Raw genomic sequence first — 16,302 nt, 5'->3', positions numbered from 1 at the left:
GCTAACTGGAGATAAGTCTCACAAACTTTTCTGCCAGGGCTGGCTTTGAATGCTTCAGTATCTTAAGTAGATAGGATTATAGGCATGAGCCCACCAGCACCTAGCAAGAATGCCCATTTGCAATACTGCTGTTCAACACTGTATTTGGAAGTTTTAGTTTGAACATATTAGGCAAGCAAAACAAATGAAAGGCATCCAGACTGTAAAGAATGAAATAAACCTATTTGTACTTGTAAAACACACGATCCTATATATAGAAACATCCCCCACATAAGAATCTACCAGTAAAGTTAATTTGGCAAGTTGCTGGATATAAGATTAATGTGCAAAAGTTAACTATGTTTCTATATGCTGGCAACAAAACAATCCAAAAAAAGTAAAGTAGGGAGATAACTCCATTTATATTAATATCCAAAAGCATGCCCCAAAATTTAAGGAAGCAAAGAGATTTGTATACTGAAAATGCCAAAATGTTGCTTAAAAAGGAGATGTAAATAAATGGAAGGTCATCATACATCCATTAACTAGCTTATTGTTACAATAGTAATCCTCAACTGGATCCCCAGCTACTCAGATGAGGCAGGAGGATTTCAGAAGCCAGCCTGTGAATCGTTAGCATGAAGTGCTATCCGAAAAACAAGTTACGTGCAAAAAGTCGACACTCGAGTGGTAGAAAGTTAAAGGACTCAAACCCACCCCTAACTTCAAGATTTACTACAGGAATCAAAACCATGCATGAGCTGTGGATAAAGCTCAGGAATATGCAGTTCACTTGCCTAACATGTGTAAGGATGTGTGTTCAATCCCCAAGACCACATGAAAAAAAGGTACTTGCATAGGAATAATAACCGGTAAGTATAGGCCTGGTGCTACATACCTACAATCCCAGCTACTCAAGAAGTAGAGGATGATTTTTGCTGAGGTCAGCCTCAGCAAAAAGTTAATGAGATCTCCCCCTCATCTACGCTAGGCCTGGTGGTTCAAATTGCACTCAATGTTCTACAGGAGCCACGGCCTGGTGGCTCACGCCTGTAATCCTAGCAACTCAGGAGGCTGAGATCTGAAGATCAAGCTTTGAAGCCAGCCCAGGCAGAAAAGTCTGTGAGAGTTTTGCCTTTTTGTTTTGTTTTTGCCAGTCCTGTGGGTTGAGCTCAGGGCCTGAGCATTGTCCTTGGGCTTTCTCAAAGCTAGCACTCTACCACTGCAGGCACAGCACCACTTCCAGCTTTTTTCTCTGTATGTAATACCAAGGAATTGAACCCAGGGCTTTGTGCATACTAGGCAAGCACTCTACCAGTATGCCACACTCCCGGCTGAAACCTTTTGAGACTCTTATCTCCAGGTAAGCACCAAAAAGTCAGAAGTGGAGCTATGGTTCAGGAAGTAGAGCACTACCATTGGGGGGGGGGGAAGTGGGGAGAAAGAAAAAGACAGGAAGAAACACCCACAAAACTCAAAGAGAGGGCCCAGGCCCTGAGTTCAATAATCAAATCTGAGACCTGCATTGGGGGGAAAAAAACCTAAACCAAAAAGGAGCTGGATGTATGGCTCAAATGATAAAGTGCCAGCCTAATAAGCACAGAGCTCAGAGTTTAAATCCTGGAGGTGGGGGGAGGGAAGGGGAGAGAGGGAAAGAGGGAGAGGGAGAGGGACCGGGAGAAAGGGAGAGAAGAAGAGAGGGAGGGAGAGGGAAAGAGAGGGAGAGGGGGAGAGATGGGGAGAGAGAGGGAGAGAGGGAGGGAGAGAGGGAGAGAGAGGGAGAGAGAGAGGAAGGTGAAATGAGGGAGAGACAAGGGGGGAGGAGAGAGGGATGAGGGAGAAGAGAGAGAGGAAGCGAGGGGGAGGGAAAGAGAGGGACAGAGAGGGAGAGATGAGGTAGAGGAGGGGAAAGAAAGGGAAAAAGAACAGATAGAGAGAAAGATGAGGGAGAGAGGAAGAGAGAACAAGCAAGCAGGAATAAGAATCTGATGGATCCTCAGTGCTTTCTGCAACTGGAGGTTAGCACTAGTAGTATCGCTAGGCTCCAAAATTTGTGTGAAATTCTCTGATTTGAGCATTGTTTGTAGACTAATGGTAGAGTGCTTGCCTAGCATGCACAAAGCCCTGAGTTCTATTCCTCAGTATCACATACATAGAAAAAGCTGGAAGTGGTGTCATGGCTCAAGTGGTAGAGCATTAGCCTGAGAAGGCGCAAGGACAGAGCCCAGGCCCTAAGTTCAAGCCCCAGGACTGGGAGGGGGGGAGGAACACAAGTGTTATAGGGTTAATATTATTGATATTATTTAAATAATTGATAAGGGTTGGGAATGTATCAGTGGTAGAATGCTTCATGCATGAAGCCCTGGGTTCAGTTCCTAGCAGCCCATAAACAGAAAAAGCCATACATAAGAAGTTCAGGGACAGCACACAGGCCCTGAGTTCATCAAGCCCCCAGGAATGGGGGGGGGGGGGGAAGAAAAGTAATTAATAAAAATCTTTTAAAGAAAGTTCTATTCTCAGAAATAGAAAATTGATCAAAATATGAGGTATTTTTCCTCTAAAGCCAACCCAGGCTGGCTTTGAACTTTGATCCTCAGATCTCAGCCTCCTGAGTAGGCAGAGTTACAGGCGAGAGTTCTCTGATAAACTATTTTATTTTGATTTATTTTATTTACTTATTTACTCTTCAGCACAAGGCTACCACCCTACCCCTGCCACAGCCCTACTTCCTGTTCCCTAGTGGTTAACTGGAGATAACACTCTCAGGTCCTTTTGTGCCTGGGCTGGCTTTGAACCTTGATCCTCAGATTTCAGCCTCCTGAGTAGCTGGGATTACAGGCGTGAGCCACCATGCCCGACTTAAACAAGATTTTAAACTTATTAAAACAATATAATTTTCTTTTGGTTGGTTGTGGGGCTTGAATTCTGGGCCTGGGAACTGTCTCTGAGCTCTTCAGCTCAAAGCTAGCACTCTACCACTTGAGCCACAATCCCACGTCTGATTTTCTGGTGGTTCAATGGAGATAAGAGTCTCATGGACTTTTGTGCTCAGGCTGGCTTTGAATCTTGATCCTCAGATCTCAGCCTCCTGAGTAGGTAGGGTTACAGGCAAGAGCCACTGGTGCCCAGCTAACAATATAATTTTTATTATAGTCTTTCCTGGGTTCTGGTCAATGACAGGCTCATGTTTTCTGCTCATGTTTTATGTTTAAAACCACAAACCCATAAATTTAAACTAAAAGCAAAATGTAAAACAAAAATGAACTGATGCCACGTGTGGCTCTCGCTTGTATTCCTCAGTACTCAGGAGGCTGAGATCTGAGGACCACAATTCAAAGCCAGCCTGGGCACTAACGTTTGTGAGACTCATATCTCCAAGTAACCACTAGAAAACTCAGAAGGGTCGCTGTGGCTCATGGGCTAGGGCAGTGGCCTTGAGCTGAAGAGCTCAGGGACCACACCCAGGCCCAGAGTTCAAGCCCCACAACCGACCAAAGAAACAAAACAAAAACTGCTTGATTCATGAACATCGTTATAGGAAGAAAAAAAGGACCATGTTTCATTTTTTAGTTTAATATCTTGCTTGATTTGTCAACAGAAATAAACAACATAAAATGATGGTGAAGGGAGGGAGATAGACAACACTGACTCTAATGGGAGAATCTGCTCAGACCTAAAAGAGACACTTTCCTATATATGCTGTTTGTCTCAGTGGCCAAAGGACCAACACAAAACATGTGGTAGCATTTCCTAGACCCCGTCAATGGCAAGCTTTGTTTAATGCCTCATGAAAACTTTCTGAGTTGTGTAAACATAATTATTAAGAACAAGAATGGGAGGTGGGAGAGTGCTTGCCTAACATGCATGAAGGCCCAGGTTCGATTCCTGGTTACCACATACCCAGAAAAAGCCAGAAGCAGTGCTGTGGCTCAAGTGGTAGAGCACTAGCCTTGAGAAAGCTCAAGGACTGTGCCCAGGCCCTGAGTTCAAGCCCTATGACTAAGTAAACAAACAACAACAACAAAAAACCTTAATATGTGATAATGAAAATTAAAATTTAAAAAAATTAGGTAGACTGTGAAACAGGGTTTGAATTTCATCAGATAAATTTCATAGCTGGGTGCTAGTGTTTATCATCTGTAACCCTACCTACTTAAGAGGCTGAGACCTAGACAATCAGGGTTCAAAGCCAGCAAGGGAAGAAAATTCTAAAAACCCTATCTCCAATTAACCAGAAAAATGCCAAGTGGCTCATGCCTATAATCCTAGCTTCTCAGGAGGCTAAGATCTGAGGATCAAGGTTCAAAGCCAGCCCAGGTACTAAAGTCTGTAAGACTCTTATCTCCAATTAACCACCAGAAAACCAAAAGTTGTGCTGTGGCTCAAGGGGTTAGACCGGTAACCCTGAGCTAAAGAGCTCAGGGACAGGGCCCAAGCCAAGAGTTCATGTCCCACAAACCGACAAAAAAAAAAAAAAAAAAGAGGGGCTGGGAGTTTGGCCTAGTGGTAGAGTGCTTGGCTAGCATGCATGAAGACCAGGGTTCAATTCCTCAGTACCACAAACATAGAAAAAAGCTGGAAGTGGTGCTGTGGCTCAAGTGGTAGAGCTCTAGCCTTGAGAAAAATAAGTCCAAGGACAGTGCTCAGGCCCTGAGCTCAAGCCCCACAACTGGCAAAAAAAAAAAAGAAAAACAAAAAATGCCAAACTGGAGGCATGGCTTGGCTTACGTGCTATCTTACCTCCAAATCAACCACCAAAAAGCCAAAAGTGGAACTGTGGTTCAAGTGATATAAGTGCCAGTCTTGAGCATAAATAAAAACTCAGGGACATCTCCCAGGCCCTGAGTTCAAGCCCCTGGACTAATGTGCGTGCACGTGCTTGTGCTCACGCACACGCACACACACACACACACACACACTTTTGCTTTGTGTCACCTGTATTAGGATATTATTTTAATCATACAACCTGGCTCCTAATTCTTCAAGTTATATTTATAGCTGTGTTATTGGTAAGAGTGTAGCAAACCATATGAAATTCCTAAGAATCTGGTATCTTGGTATAATGCTATCAATCATAAGTCCAACTGTTCCATAAAAATGTGTGTGCAACAGAAAATAATCATATTTCTTTGCCAACTACATCACCGAAATTCAACCATGGCCCTTTTTCAGTGTTGTCATCCATAGTTATTGTTTTCATTCTTTCCCAAAGCATTTGCAGTCAGCTACAACCCTAAAATGCTTTTCGTTAAGGGATATTCTTTAGAAAGGGCTCTGACAAGCTGGACGCAGTGGCTCATGCCTGTAATCCTAGCTACTTAGGAGGCTGAGATCTGAGGATCAAGGTTCAAAGCCAATGCAGGCACAAAAGGATCTGAGACTCTTATCTCCAGTTAACCTCTAGAAAACAGGAAGTGGGGCTTGGCTCAAGGATAGGGTGGTAGCCTTGAGCTGAAGAGCTCAGGGACAGTGCCCAGGCCCATGACCCACAAAAAAAGAAAAAAAAAAATCTAGCCAGACATAGTGATATGTGATATGTGCCTGTACTGCCAACTACACCAGAGGTAGAGACAGAAGATCAAAGTCTAAGCCCAGGTATAAGACATTATCTGAAAAATAAAGAAGGCAAACATAGCAGTACATGCCTGTAATCCCAGAATTTTAGAGGCTAAGGCAGGAAGATTGTTGAATTGAAGGCCAGCTTGGGATAATACAGTAAGGGTCTGTCTGAAAAAACAATTTAAATATTAGTTAAACTAACTAATGCAAAAAGGACCAAAGTCATGTCTCAAATGATAGTCTTTGCCTAACAAGCACAAGACCCTGAGTGTAAACCCTGTGCTAGTCAGGTGCTAGTGGTTTACACCTACGAATCCAAGCTACTGGGGAAGCTTCTAAGGGTTGGGCACTGTCCCTGAGCTTCTTTTTGCTCAAGGCTAGCACTCTGCCACTTTAGCCACAACTCCACTTCTGGCTTTTCTGTGTATATGGCACTGAGGAATCAAACCCAGGGCTTCATGCATGCTAGGCAAGCACTCAGCCATTAAGCCATATTCCCAGCCTGTTGCTGAGTTTTTTTGCTCAAAGTTGGCTGGCACTCTGCCACATGAGCCAACATCTTTCACTTCCAACTTTTTAGTGATGAACTGGAAAAAAAAGAAAGAAAGAAAGAAAGAAAGAAAAAAAAAAAGGTGTAAGTGAAGCGGGGGCTAGAGCACTAGTCGAGCAAAAAACCAAAACAAAACAAACAAACAAACAAAAAAACCCTAGGGCCTAGGGCCTGAGTTCAAGCTCTAGGAACCTCACAAGAAAAACAACAGCAACAAAACAAAACAAAAAAACAAAAACAACAAAACAGTTCTATTCCTGAAATACCAAAGCTAGAAATGGTTACCTTGATGCAATTTCAGAAGAGAGCCTGAGTGTGGACCATCAGAGATCAACTATCCCTCAAGCTACAAGCTGGCAATATGCTTTCAGATCAAATATAAAAAGTCTGATTCACTTCCCTGTGGACTCAGAAACAGATTTATAGTTTTTAGACATCTGCTTTTGTTTCGTTCCATTGATGTATTATCTGAGTTAGTTGTTGGAGATCACAACTGAGGATCTCAGTGTGTTATCCCGCTAGTCGGTCTTGCCCTGTGTCTACTGCACCACTGTCTCTCAAGGACTTAATGTGTGTCTGCAGCCATCCATAGTTTTACCTGATTAGTACAGCTAAAGTGAGATAAACAAAAGTATCTTTCTTCAACAAGCCTGACAACAAGACTTATAGACTCTACTTCTGATACAATCAGGTACAATGGTGGCACTTATTCTCAAGTTTTGGCCAATGTCACATAAATGAGAGACTTGCCAAAAGGAGTGAGCTGTTGTTTGTTTTAATCTAATTGAGATGCTATTTAATGGGAGTAGAAACCAAAGTCCAAAGTAAGCAGTAAACTGAAACTAGAAACTGCACCAATCATAAACTCTCAATTAACTTCTAACCGATCATTGGTCTCCTCATTTTGTTTTTTTCAAATACTTCATTAAAATTGCTCCTTCAGGGCCGGGAGTTTGGCCTAGTGGTAGAGTGCTTGCCTAGCATGCACGAAGACCTGGGTTCGATTCTTCGGTATCACATGCATAGAAAAAGCTGGAAGTGGTGCTGAGGCTCAAGTGGTAGAGCTCTAGCCTTAAGAAAGTCCAAGGACAGGGCTTAGGCCCTGAGCTCAAGCCCAACACTGGCAAAAAAAAAAATTTCTCCTTCTAAAAACCTGAGCCCTTGAGCACTAGCTGTGAGTATAGGGAGGCTCAAGGATAGTACTTAGGCCCTGAGTTTAAACCCCAAGACCAGCAGAAAAAAAAAAGCCTGAACCCTTGGCTCATGCCTATTCAGGAGGCTGAGAATTGTGGTCTGAAGCCAACCCAGGCAGAAAAGTCTAGGAGACTTTTATTATCAATAAACCATCAAAATGCTGTAGCTGAAGTGGTAGAATGCCGGCCTTGAGCAAAAAAAAAAAACAAAGAAGAGCACAGACCCTGATTTCTATTGGCATGCATGAATGCATAGATGGATGGATGGATGGGGATAGAAAGATACATACATACATATATACATACATACACAATTCCCACTTTTAAAGGGAAAAAGATCAAATGTGAATCATTTTGCAATACACTACAACTATACATGAATACAAATCTCAGTGACACTGAACTCATAAACTGGTGTGATATTTTGAAATCCCTGCTAGGCGCCAGTAGCTTGCACTTGTAATCCTACTCGGGAGGCTGAGATCTGAGGATTGAGGTTCACAAAGCCAGCCCAGGCATGAAAGTCCATGAGACCCTAATCTCCAATCAAGCACCAGGAAAACTTGAAGTGGCACTGTAGTTCAAGTGGTAGAGTGCTAACCTTCAGCTGAAGAGCTCGGGGACAGCACCCACACTCAGAGTTCAAGCCCCAAAAAGAAAAAAAATTGAAACCCCTTTGTATAGTACTTAAAACACTTCTTTAAATTAGTAACAACAAAGAATCTCAACTAAAAGCTGTTAGTCAACAGGATTAAGGGTACGGGGAACAAGAAGCAAGCTGCATTAGGAAAGCAAATAGCAGCAGGAGCAGCAAATGATGATGGATACAGTAGAAGTATTTTATGTGCACATGCAAGAAAAGAACAATAAAACAGGCTGAAATTGCTTTAAGATGCGGGGGTGGAGGAATGACAGAATGGGTGAAATTGATTGGGATACATTGTATACATATGTGAAAATAGGTCCCAACAAAACTTCTTTATACAACTAATACATATTAATAAAATAAATAAAAATAAATTCTTAAAAATGTCCCTTCTTGCCTCTCCCAGCATTCATGAGCTATATAAAACACTCAAACTCTAAAGTTTAATAGCACATAGGCTTAGCCGAGTGCCAGTGGCTCACGCCTGTAATCCTAGCTATTCAGGAGGCTGAGATCTGAAGATCTCAGTTCAAAGCCAGCCTGGGCACTAAAGCCCGTGAGACTCCAATTGATCTCTAGAAAAGCGGTACAGTGGTAGTCTTCAGTGGCAGAGTTAAGGGACAGCGCCCAGGCCCAGAGTTCAAGCCCCATGACCCACCAAAAAAAAAAAAAAAAAAAACATGTAATTGACGATAGAGATGGGAGGAGAAAAACAGAGAACAAAGAAAGGGGTGACACTGACCAAGAAGCATTGCACTCATAAACTGACCTATGGAACTGTCACCCCTCTGATCAACTACTTAATAACAATAAAAATAAATAACAAAAAAACCTTCTATATCTATGCAAACCTCAGCTACTCAGAAGGCTAGAGTTCAAGACCAGCCTGGGCAACATGCCTATAATTCCAACACTCACGAACTTAGGAAACTGTAGCAGCACAAGTTTGAGGCCAAACTCAAACAGTAATCCTGTTACTGTTGTTTTAAAAAGAACTTTCCTGTTATTGTTGTTGGGGGGGGGTTGTTTTGTTTTTTGCCATCCTGTGCCTTGAACTCAGGGTCTGGGCACTGTCCTTGGGTTTTCTCAAGGCTCTACTACTTGAGCCACAGAACCACTTCGGCTTTTTTCTATGTATGTGATACCAAGGAATCAAACTGGGGTCTTTGTATATGCTAGGCAAGCACTCTACCACTAGGCCAAATACCCGGCCTGTTGTTGTTTTAAAAAGAACTTTCCAGGGCTGGGAGTGCAACCTAGTGGTAGAGTGTTTGCCTAACATGCATGAATCCCTGGATTCCATTCCTCGGTACCACATACACAGAAAAAGCTGGAAGTGGTACTGTGGCTCAAGGATAGAGTGCTAGCCTTGAGAAAGCCCAAGGATAGTGCCCAGGCCCTGAGTTTAAGCTCCACGACTGGAGGAAAAAAAAAAAAAGAACCTTCTAGGCTTTGATGGTTCACACCTGTAACCCAAAGGATTGTATGGTTTGAAGCCAGCCTGGGTAGAAAATCCAAGAGACTCCATTTCTAATTAATTAAGGGGAAAAAAAGCAGGACTGGAGGTGTGGTTTAAATGGTAGAGTGATAGCTATGCAAGAGCACAAAGCTGAGTTCAAGTCCCCCCAGAATGATAACACTGTTCAAGTCTAACACCAATCCCCAAAAAGACATACTGTATTAAAAACTTCTACATCAAGGACATTATCAAGATAGCTGAGGACTCACTGCAAAAAGCATATATGCTTATACCAGTCCCCAGACCACATCGCACAAATGCACATGCAAACTGTAGACTGGGGACACAGTTCACATGGCAGAGCAGCTTCCTAGCAAGCTTGAGGCCCCGATTTCAAACACCACTGATCACACACACATACACACACACACACACACACACACGAAGACTAAATATGGAAAAATGTTTTCAGTAAAAGATTAATAGAATATGAATTCTTATAACTCAATGATAACAAACACATCATTCAATTTAAAAATGGGCTACTTTGACATTTCTCTAAATATACACAAGTCAACAATAAATTCAAAAGATTCAACAAAATTAGGCATTAAGAAAATACAAACTAAGCCTGGCCTGGCACAGTGGCTCACACCTGTAATCCTAGCTACTCAGGAGGCTGAGATCTGAGGATCAAGGTTCAAAGCCAGCCAGGGCACAAAAGGACCTGCGACTCTTATCTCCAATTAACCTCTAGAAAACTGGAAGTGGGGCTTGGTCAAGGGTAGGGTGGTAGCCTTGAGCTGAAGAGCTCAGGGAGAGAGAGAACCCAGGCAGAGTTCAAGCCCCATGACCACCAAAAGAGAGAGAGAGAGAGAGAGAGAGAGAGAGAGAGAGAGAGAGAGAGAGAGAGAGAGAGAGAGAGAGAGAGAAGAAAATGCAAACCAAAGCTGGGCGATGGTGGCTCGTGCCTATAATCCTAGCTACTAGGGAGGCTGAGCTCTGAGGACTGTGGTTTAAATCCTGCCCAGGCAGCTAAGTCCACAAAACTCTTATCTTCAACAAACTACTCAAAAAAGCCAGAAGTGGTGCTGTGGTTCCAACCAGGCTCAAGTAACTCAAGTACAGCACTAGCCTTGAGCACAAAAAGGCTCAGGGATAGTGCCCAAATCCTGAGTTCAAGCTGCAGTACAAGAAAGAAAGACAGACAGACAGACAGACAGACAGACAGACAGAAAGAAAGAAAGAAAGAAAGAAAGAAAGAAAGAAAGAAAGGAAAGAGAAAAATGCAAACCAAAATGATGATGATGCCACTTCATTCTCAGCAGAAAAGCTAGAATTTTTAAAAAAGGATAATATCAAGCATCAGGGAGAAAGTGACAAAATTGGAAGTTCGCATACTGTTGGTGTGAAATGGAGAAAACAGTTCAGCAGTTAACTTGCCAAAAGTTATTAGCATAATTATCATAACAGCTGCCAGTTTCATTCCTGTATACCCAAAAAATTAGAAACAGGTATACACATGTTCATGACAGCAACATTCACAGCAGTCAAAAAGTATAAACAACCCATACAGCCATCAACAAATGAATGGATAAACAAAATGTCATGTATATAGACAACGGAATATTATTCAGCCATGAAAAGGAATGGAGGAATAACATTTTGAATGGTGAAGGTCAGAAAGATATTAGTGAAAGAAACCAAACACAAACAATAAACTGTATGACTGCAATTCTATAAAACAGCAAGAACTGATAAATACAGAGAGACAGAAAAGTATGTTCAGAGTAGACAACTGGGAGAGCATAAGCAGAAAAATTGCTTAATGTGTACGAGATTTTTCTTGTAAGGCAATGAAAATGAGGCTTTAATAAAATTTGTTGCACTACATTGAGAATTTAAGAAATGCTACTGGATCATCAATTAAGATGTTATTTTTTAGAAGATATATATATCCTCAATTTTAAAACAAAAAATAAGCCAAGCACTGGTGGTTCACACCCAAAATCCTAGTTACTCAGGAGGCTGAGATGTGAGAATCATGGTTCAAAGCCAGCCCAAGCAGAAAAGTCTATGAGACCCTTTTTTTTATTATTGTAATTAGTAAAAGGGTTACATGATATTTGCCAGATAGAAGGTGCATTAATTCACATACATTGATACCCTTTCACATGTCTTAGTACCCATTTCCCTCCCCCACACACACACCCCTATGAGACCCTTATCTCCAATTAACCACCAGAAAACTGAAGTAGCAGAAGTGGCATGCTGTGTGGAGAGTGGTAGAGTACTAGCCTTGAGCAAAAAGAGCATGGGACAGTGCCCTAGGCCCTGGGTTCAAACCCCATGACTAACAAATAACAAACAAACAGAAAGTACTAGGCTGGACTTGGCCTATGGATGCCATCCACCAAGCCACAGCCAGACCCCTATTGTACAACGTGCCATGCCAAAACCAGCAGCACTGGCCTCCCCTCCAGCCTCACCTCCAGCAGATGATCAGTGTGGGCCAGGCCCCACCCAGGCCCTGAGTCAGAATCTACACTGAACAAGCTCTTCGGGTGATGTCACCATGACACTCCACAAAAGCTCGTGTGATAGCAAGTCAGTAAGAATATGCATAAGCAGGAATGGTGCCCACGTAGAGGGGAGCATGCTTGAGAGAGGGTTGGAGAGAACATGGCCTGGCAACACAGCAAGAAACAAAGTTACTCACTGCACAGGCCAGCACTCTACCACCAAAGGCTTTTTGGTCTATAAGGGAAAATAGTCACTGAGATAAAAAGAGTCTTCTCCTATGAAGGGTGATTAAATCCTACCCTAAGGAAGCTGGAAAAGAATGGATTGGAAAAGCCCTCACAAGCTTCAGTGTGCAGAGCCTACTCAAGAACCTGGGACAGGTCAGGGTGATTCATGACTGAGAGAGTGCCTCAGAATAAATACGTGCTAAGAAGTAGGAGAGAGGGATGACAAGATCATGCTCAGGTCCTGTCATTAACTTCTCTGAACCCTGGTTTCCTCCTCTGTAAAACGAGCCCGTCTATCCCCAACCCTTAAGAGTTGTTGAGAGGAAGAAGTGAGGTAAGAGAGTTCATAGTAAATCTCACAAGTGCATCACCCTGAATACATGGACATCTGGTGAATGTGTGACATCTGAGCAAGGGTGTGTGGCCAGCAGAACCAATGACCATATAAGGACTAGGTAACACAGATGCCTATTCTAGTGTTCAAAGGACAGTCTGCCTAACCAACTGGACCACAATGCTAAGGAAGGACAGGAAGTCTCAGTATGGTGACTCTCCAGAGCCTGAGGATAAGAGCAATGGGGTGTTCCTGCCGCTCAGCCTGGACTGCATTCAAGCCCCAAACCTCTCTCTACTCCCCCTCTACTCCTACCATTGGCCCAGTCAGCTAGACAAAGGCTCCCTTCCACAAGGTGGAAGGTGGACACCCTTACCAATTCAAATGCTACAGAGGCCAAGGTAGAAAGAAATGCAATTAATGGTCCATATTTTACTTAAAAGAAAGTAAAGCATCACAGATGTCAGCATTTCTCCCACAGTTAAGACAATCAAGCCTCACATGTCCACAAGCAGTACTGTCCCAGCTAAAGCTACCTCCAACACACTGCCAGCTCTACCTAGGTCATAATGTCTCTTGCCTCCACTTCAAACCCCAGCTCTGCCATAACCTAAGCCTAAACACCAGCCGAATTTTGCTACTTCTCACAGGTTACTCAACATAACTGCGGTAGGGTCTCCTACATCCAGTGCCAACCCTCACCATGGCTTTTGCTCTGCTTGGGGTTTACAGAGTCATAATCAAGACTTACTGGAGAATTACAAACTTAGGCCGCTACTTTTTTTTTTTTGTCAATCTTGGGGCCTGAACTCTGGGCCTGGACACTGTCCCTGAGTTCTTCAGCTACCATCCTACCCCTTGAGCCACAGCACCACTTCCTAGGGAATTAAAGACTTAGGACACTGGTGGCTCACACCTGTAATCCTAGCAACTCAGGAGGCTGAGATCCGAGAATCACAGTCTGAAGTCAGCCAATGTAGAAAAAGTCTATGAGACTCAATTTTCAATCAACCAGGAAAAAAAAAAAAGCCAAAAGTGGCAGTGTGGCTCAAATGGTAGAGCAGCAATCTTGAACAACAAAAACAGAAAAGTGAGAGCTCAAGGACCTCCATTTAAGGCCTAGTACTAGTGTGCATGTACACACGTGCACACAGATGCATGCATGCATGCATACACACACACACACACACACACACACACACACACACACACACACACACACATTAATTCAACCCCAGTCCCGATTAGAACCTACACTGGAACCAAGAGGGATTCTAATATAACACCAGGGCAAGTAATCACTCAAGGCAAAAAAGGGAATCTGAGAATCTATGTTCCAGAAAGAGTTGGATATTCTACCACAGACACAGAGGGAGCCAGCCAGACAACATCCTCCCTAGAGGGGAACCACAGCCCCTCTGCTCAGCCTCCCGAGTGCAGAATGATCACCTTTGGCACCACGCATCCAAGATATGAGGGGTCACCCTCTGGGCCTTTCCTTTTACACTGGGGCTGGGGACTACCTAGGTAGCCCTGGCCTTCCTTCTCGGACCACACAACTCATGCATATGCCAGGCCTTCCTGTATATGAGGACTACCAGAAACTCAAAATCCTGGGTCTAGAGACTAGAAGCAGTCCTATTTACACTTTGGACTTCATCCTCATTTTTGAACATGGATGTTCATGAGATCTTACCCTCTGGGGAACCATGGTTACATAAAGGGTCTCATGTTCTAGGTTGAAATGAGACTCATCAACCCATGTCCATAGACGGCCCTTCCCAGAACCTAAATGTAAACACAGATTATGTCACCAACATCAAGCCCTAGACCTGTACTACCCCAGCCCACAGCTTAAATCTATCCCTGACTGAGGCCTCTGCCCAGTCCACATAATCCCTTCCCTGGCATATTCTCCACACCTACAAGAACCACCAGAAGATACTTGGCTCATGGGTGGAGACCCTCGTTATATCACCACTGCCTCTGAAAATTACAGTCATCAGTGACTTGTGGCTGGACAAAACTCACCAACATCGGAGTCTTTGTGGGTCTTGATGACCTCTGCAAGCTCAAAGTTCCCTGCGATGATGGCCACCTGGGAAAGAGGCCAAGACACAGAAGGCAAGAAAGGATGAGGGGGAAGAAAAAAGAAAAGAGAAAGGCTTCTCAGTGGCCTAGGCTTGCCCTCACCACAGACCCTCCTATAGGGTCTTCCTTACCAGGCCATGCTTTTCTCAAGACACAGCCCGCTGCCCCCCCCACCACATCTACTGGGAATCACTCACTACAGAAAAGAGTTACGGTGCCTCATCTCATAGAACCAAGTCTATTTCTAGATATTAGGCTTTTAGAGCTAAAAACAAAACAGACCTGAGCACACTGGGGCATAGCACAGGAGCTTTTCATCTGCCCCTAAATATAGTCATCTTTCTTATCTCAACCAGGCCCCCCCATGGCTTCCCAGCCCATCACTCTCACTCCTCCCCCTTACACCCTCAACATCTAGTCATCTGATTGGCCTTTTGGGTTACTTTTAGATATGCCCAAATGCCTCCACCTCAGCCTGTCTCTTCTCTACCTGCATTACCCAGGAGGGATCACACCCTGCCTGGATTTGTCCTCTGGGCCCCTTCTGCTTCCAGGGGTATACCTGTCCCCCTGTCTTCTTATCTGCCCTTTCCCTATTCTAGAGCCATCTGATCTCCCTCCCTCCCTGAAAGGGAGAAAAAAAAAAACCACTATACCAAATACCCTATTGGGCCTGTGGCCCACCCCACCTCTGAGAGTGAACGATGCCTTCTAACCTTCCTAGGAAGAAGATTCAGAAAGGCTGAATCAACAGGAAACAAAAGTCAACCCCAAGAGTAGCCTCATATTCTCATAAACCACCTGTACCTGGAAGGCTGTCTGGCTATTGTAATTGCGGATGTCCTTATTGGCTCCACGGAAAAGCAGGACACGAGCACAGCTCTCCTATTGGGAGACAGTGGCAGTCACCCTGGGAAATGGAGAATGGCTAGGAAGCCACAGTTGATGCACACATGAGGTTGCACACACAGGTGTGCAGGGCACAGGAATCACATGCAGACTCATACCTATATGTTTAGTGTACACCTAGGCAGCATAGGTTTATCTGGGCAGGTCTCACCTGTTCCAGAGGGCTTAGATGTATATAATTCATACACAACTGTTCAAAACACACGTGTTCACATATGTATGCTCACATATGTATGCTCTGGGAACGAACACAGACAAGTAGGCCCAGGAGGCCATCCATCAATCAGAGCTCACTGGAGAGCACAGAACATACATGGGAGGGGCGTGTAGGCCAGGACAATCACTTTTGTCTAGCAGGCACATACATACACACTTCATCACACACAGTGTAAGTATGCACACACAAGTGTGGAATATAAGGACATACCTGGTTGTAGAGAGCACAGACATGCAGGGCTGTGTTCCCCGAGGCATTCTGGGCACCCATGTTGGCGCCATAGAACAGCAGGTGCTCTAGGTGCTGCACGTGGCCAAAGCGGCAGGCCTAGAAAAGAGAGAGGGGCTGCAATATCCCAGAGGCTAAGATGGGACCTGGACAGGGCCTAGACCCCACCCCAGGGACCCGGCCCACCTGGTGGATCTCCTGCCAACCATTCTCATCAGTGGTCCCCAATTGTGCATGGTCATGGAGAAGAAGCTCACAGCAGAGGGCATCCCCACCCCCCAGGGCGCTGTGGTACAGAGGTGTCAGGCCACGGCTGTCCTTGTAATCAGGTGAGGCTCCCAGGTCCAGCAGTGTCTAAGAGGAAGGCACCTCAGCATCAATGCCAGG

The 16,302-nt window shown here is 44.2% G+C and overlaps 1 protein-coding gene across 4 annotated transcripts in view; it reads right to left on the bottom strand.

Annotated features, from left to right (window-relative positions):
• Shank3 (SH3 and multiple ankyrin repeat domains 3) overlaps nucleotides 1-16,302 on the bottom strand; it is a 66,190-nt gene that overhangs the window by 45,308 nt on the left and 4,580 nt on the right. For all 4 annotated transcript variants that reach the window (XM_090328985.1, XM_090328987.1, XM_090328988.1 and 1 more), the window contains exons 6-9: nucleotides 16,102-16,269; nucleotides 15,898-16,014; nucleotides 15,369-15,446; nucleotides 14,502-14,568 (exon numbers count right to left, since the gene is read on the bottom strand). In XM_090328985.1, coding sequence (XP_090185111.1) covers nucleotides 14,502-14,568; nucleotides 15,369-15,446; nucleotides 15,898-16,014; nucleotides 16,102-16,269 — 430 coding nt within the window. The remainder of the gene's footprint in view (nucleotides 1-14,501; nucleotides 14,569-15,368; nucleotides 15,447-15,897; nucleotides 16,015-16,101; nucleotides 16,270-16,302) is intronic.

The sequence above is a fragment of the Megascapheus bottae genome, chromosome 2 (genome assembly GCF_031878675.1).
Source record: "Megascapheus bottae isolate mThoBot1 chromosome 2, mThoBot2.hap1, whole genome shotgun sequence".
NCBI lineage: Eukaryota > Metazoa > Chordata > Mammalia > Rodentia > Geomyidae > Megascapheus > Megascapheus bottae.
The sequence above is the reverse complement of the archived record's forward strand: the minus strand, read 5'-3'. Positions and strand labels throughout refer to the sequence as shown.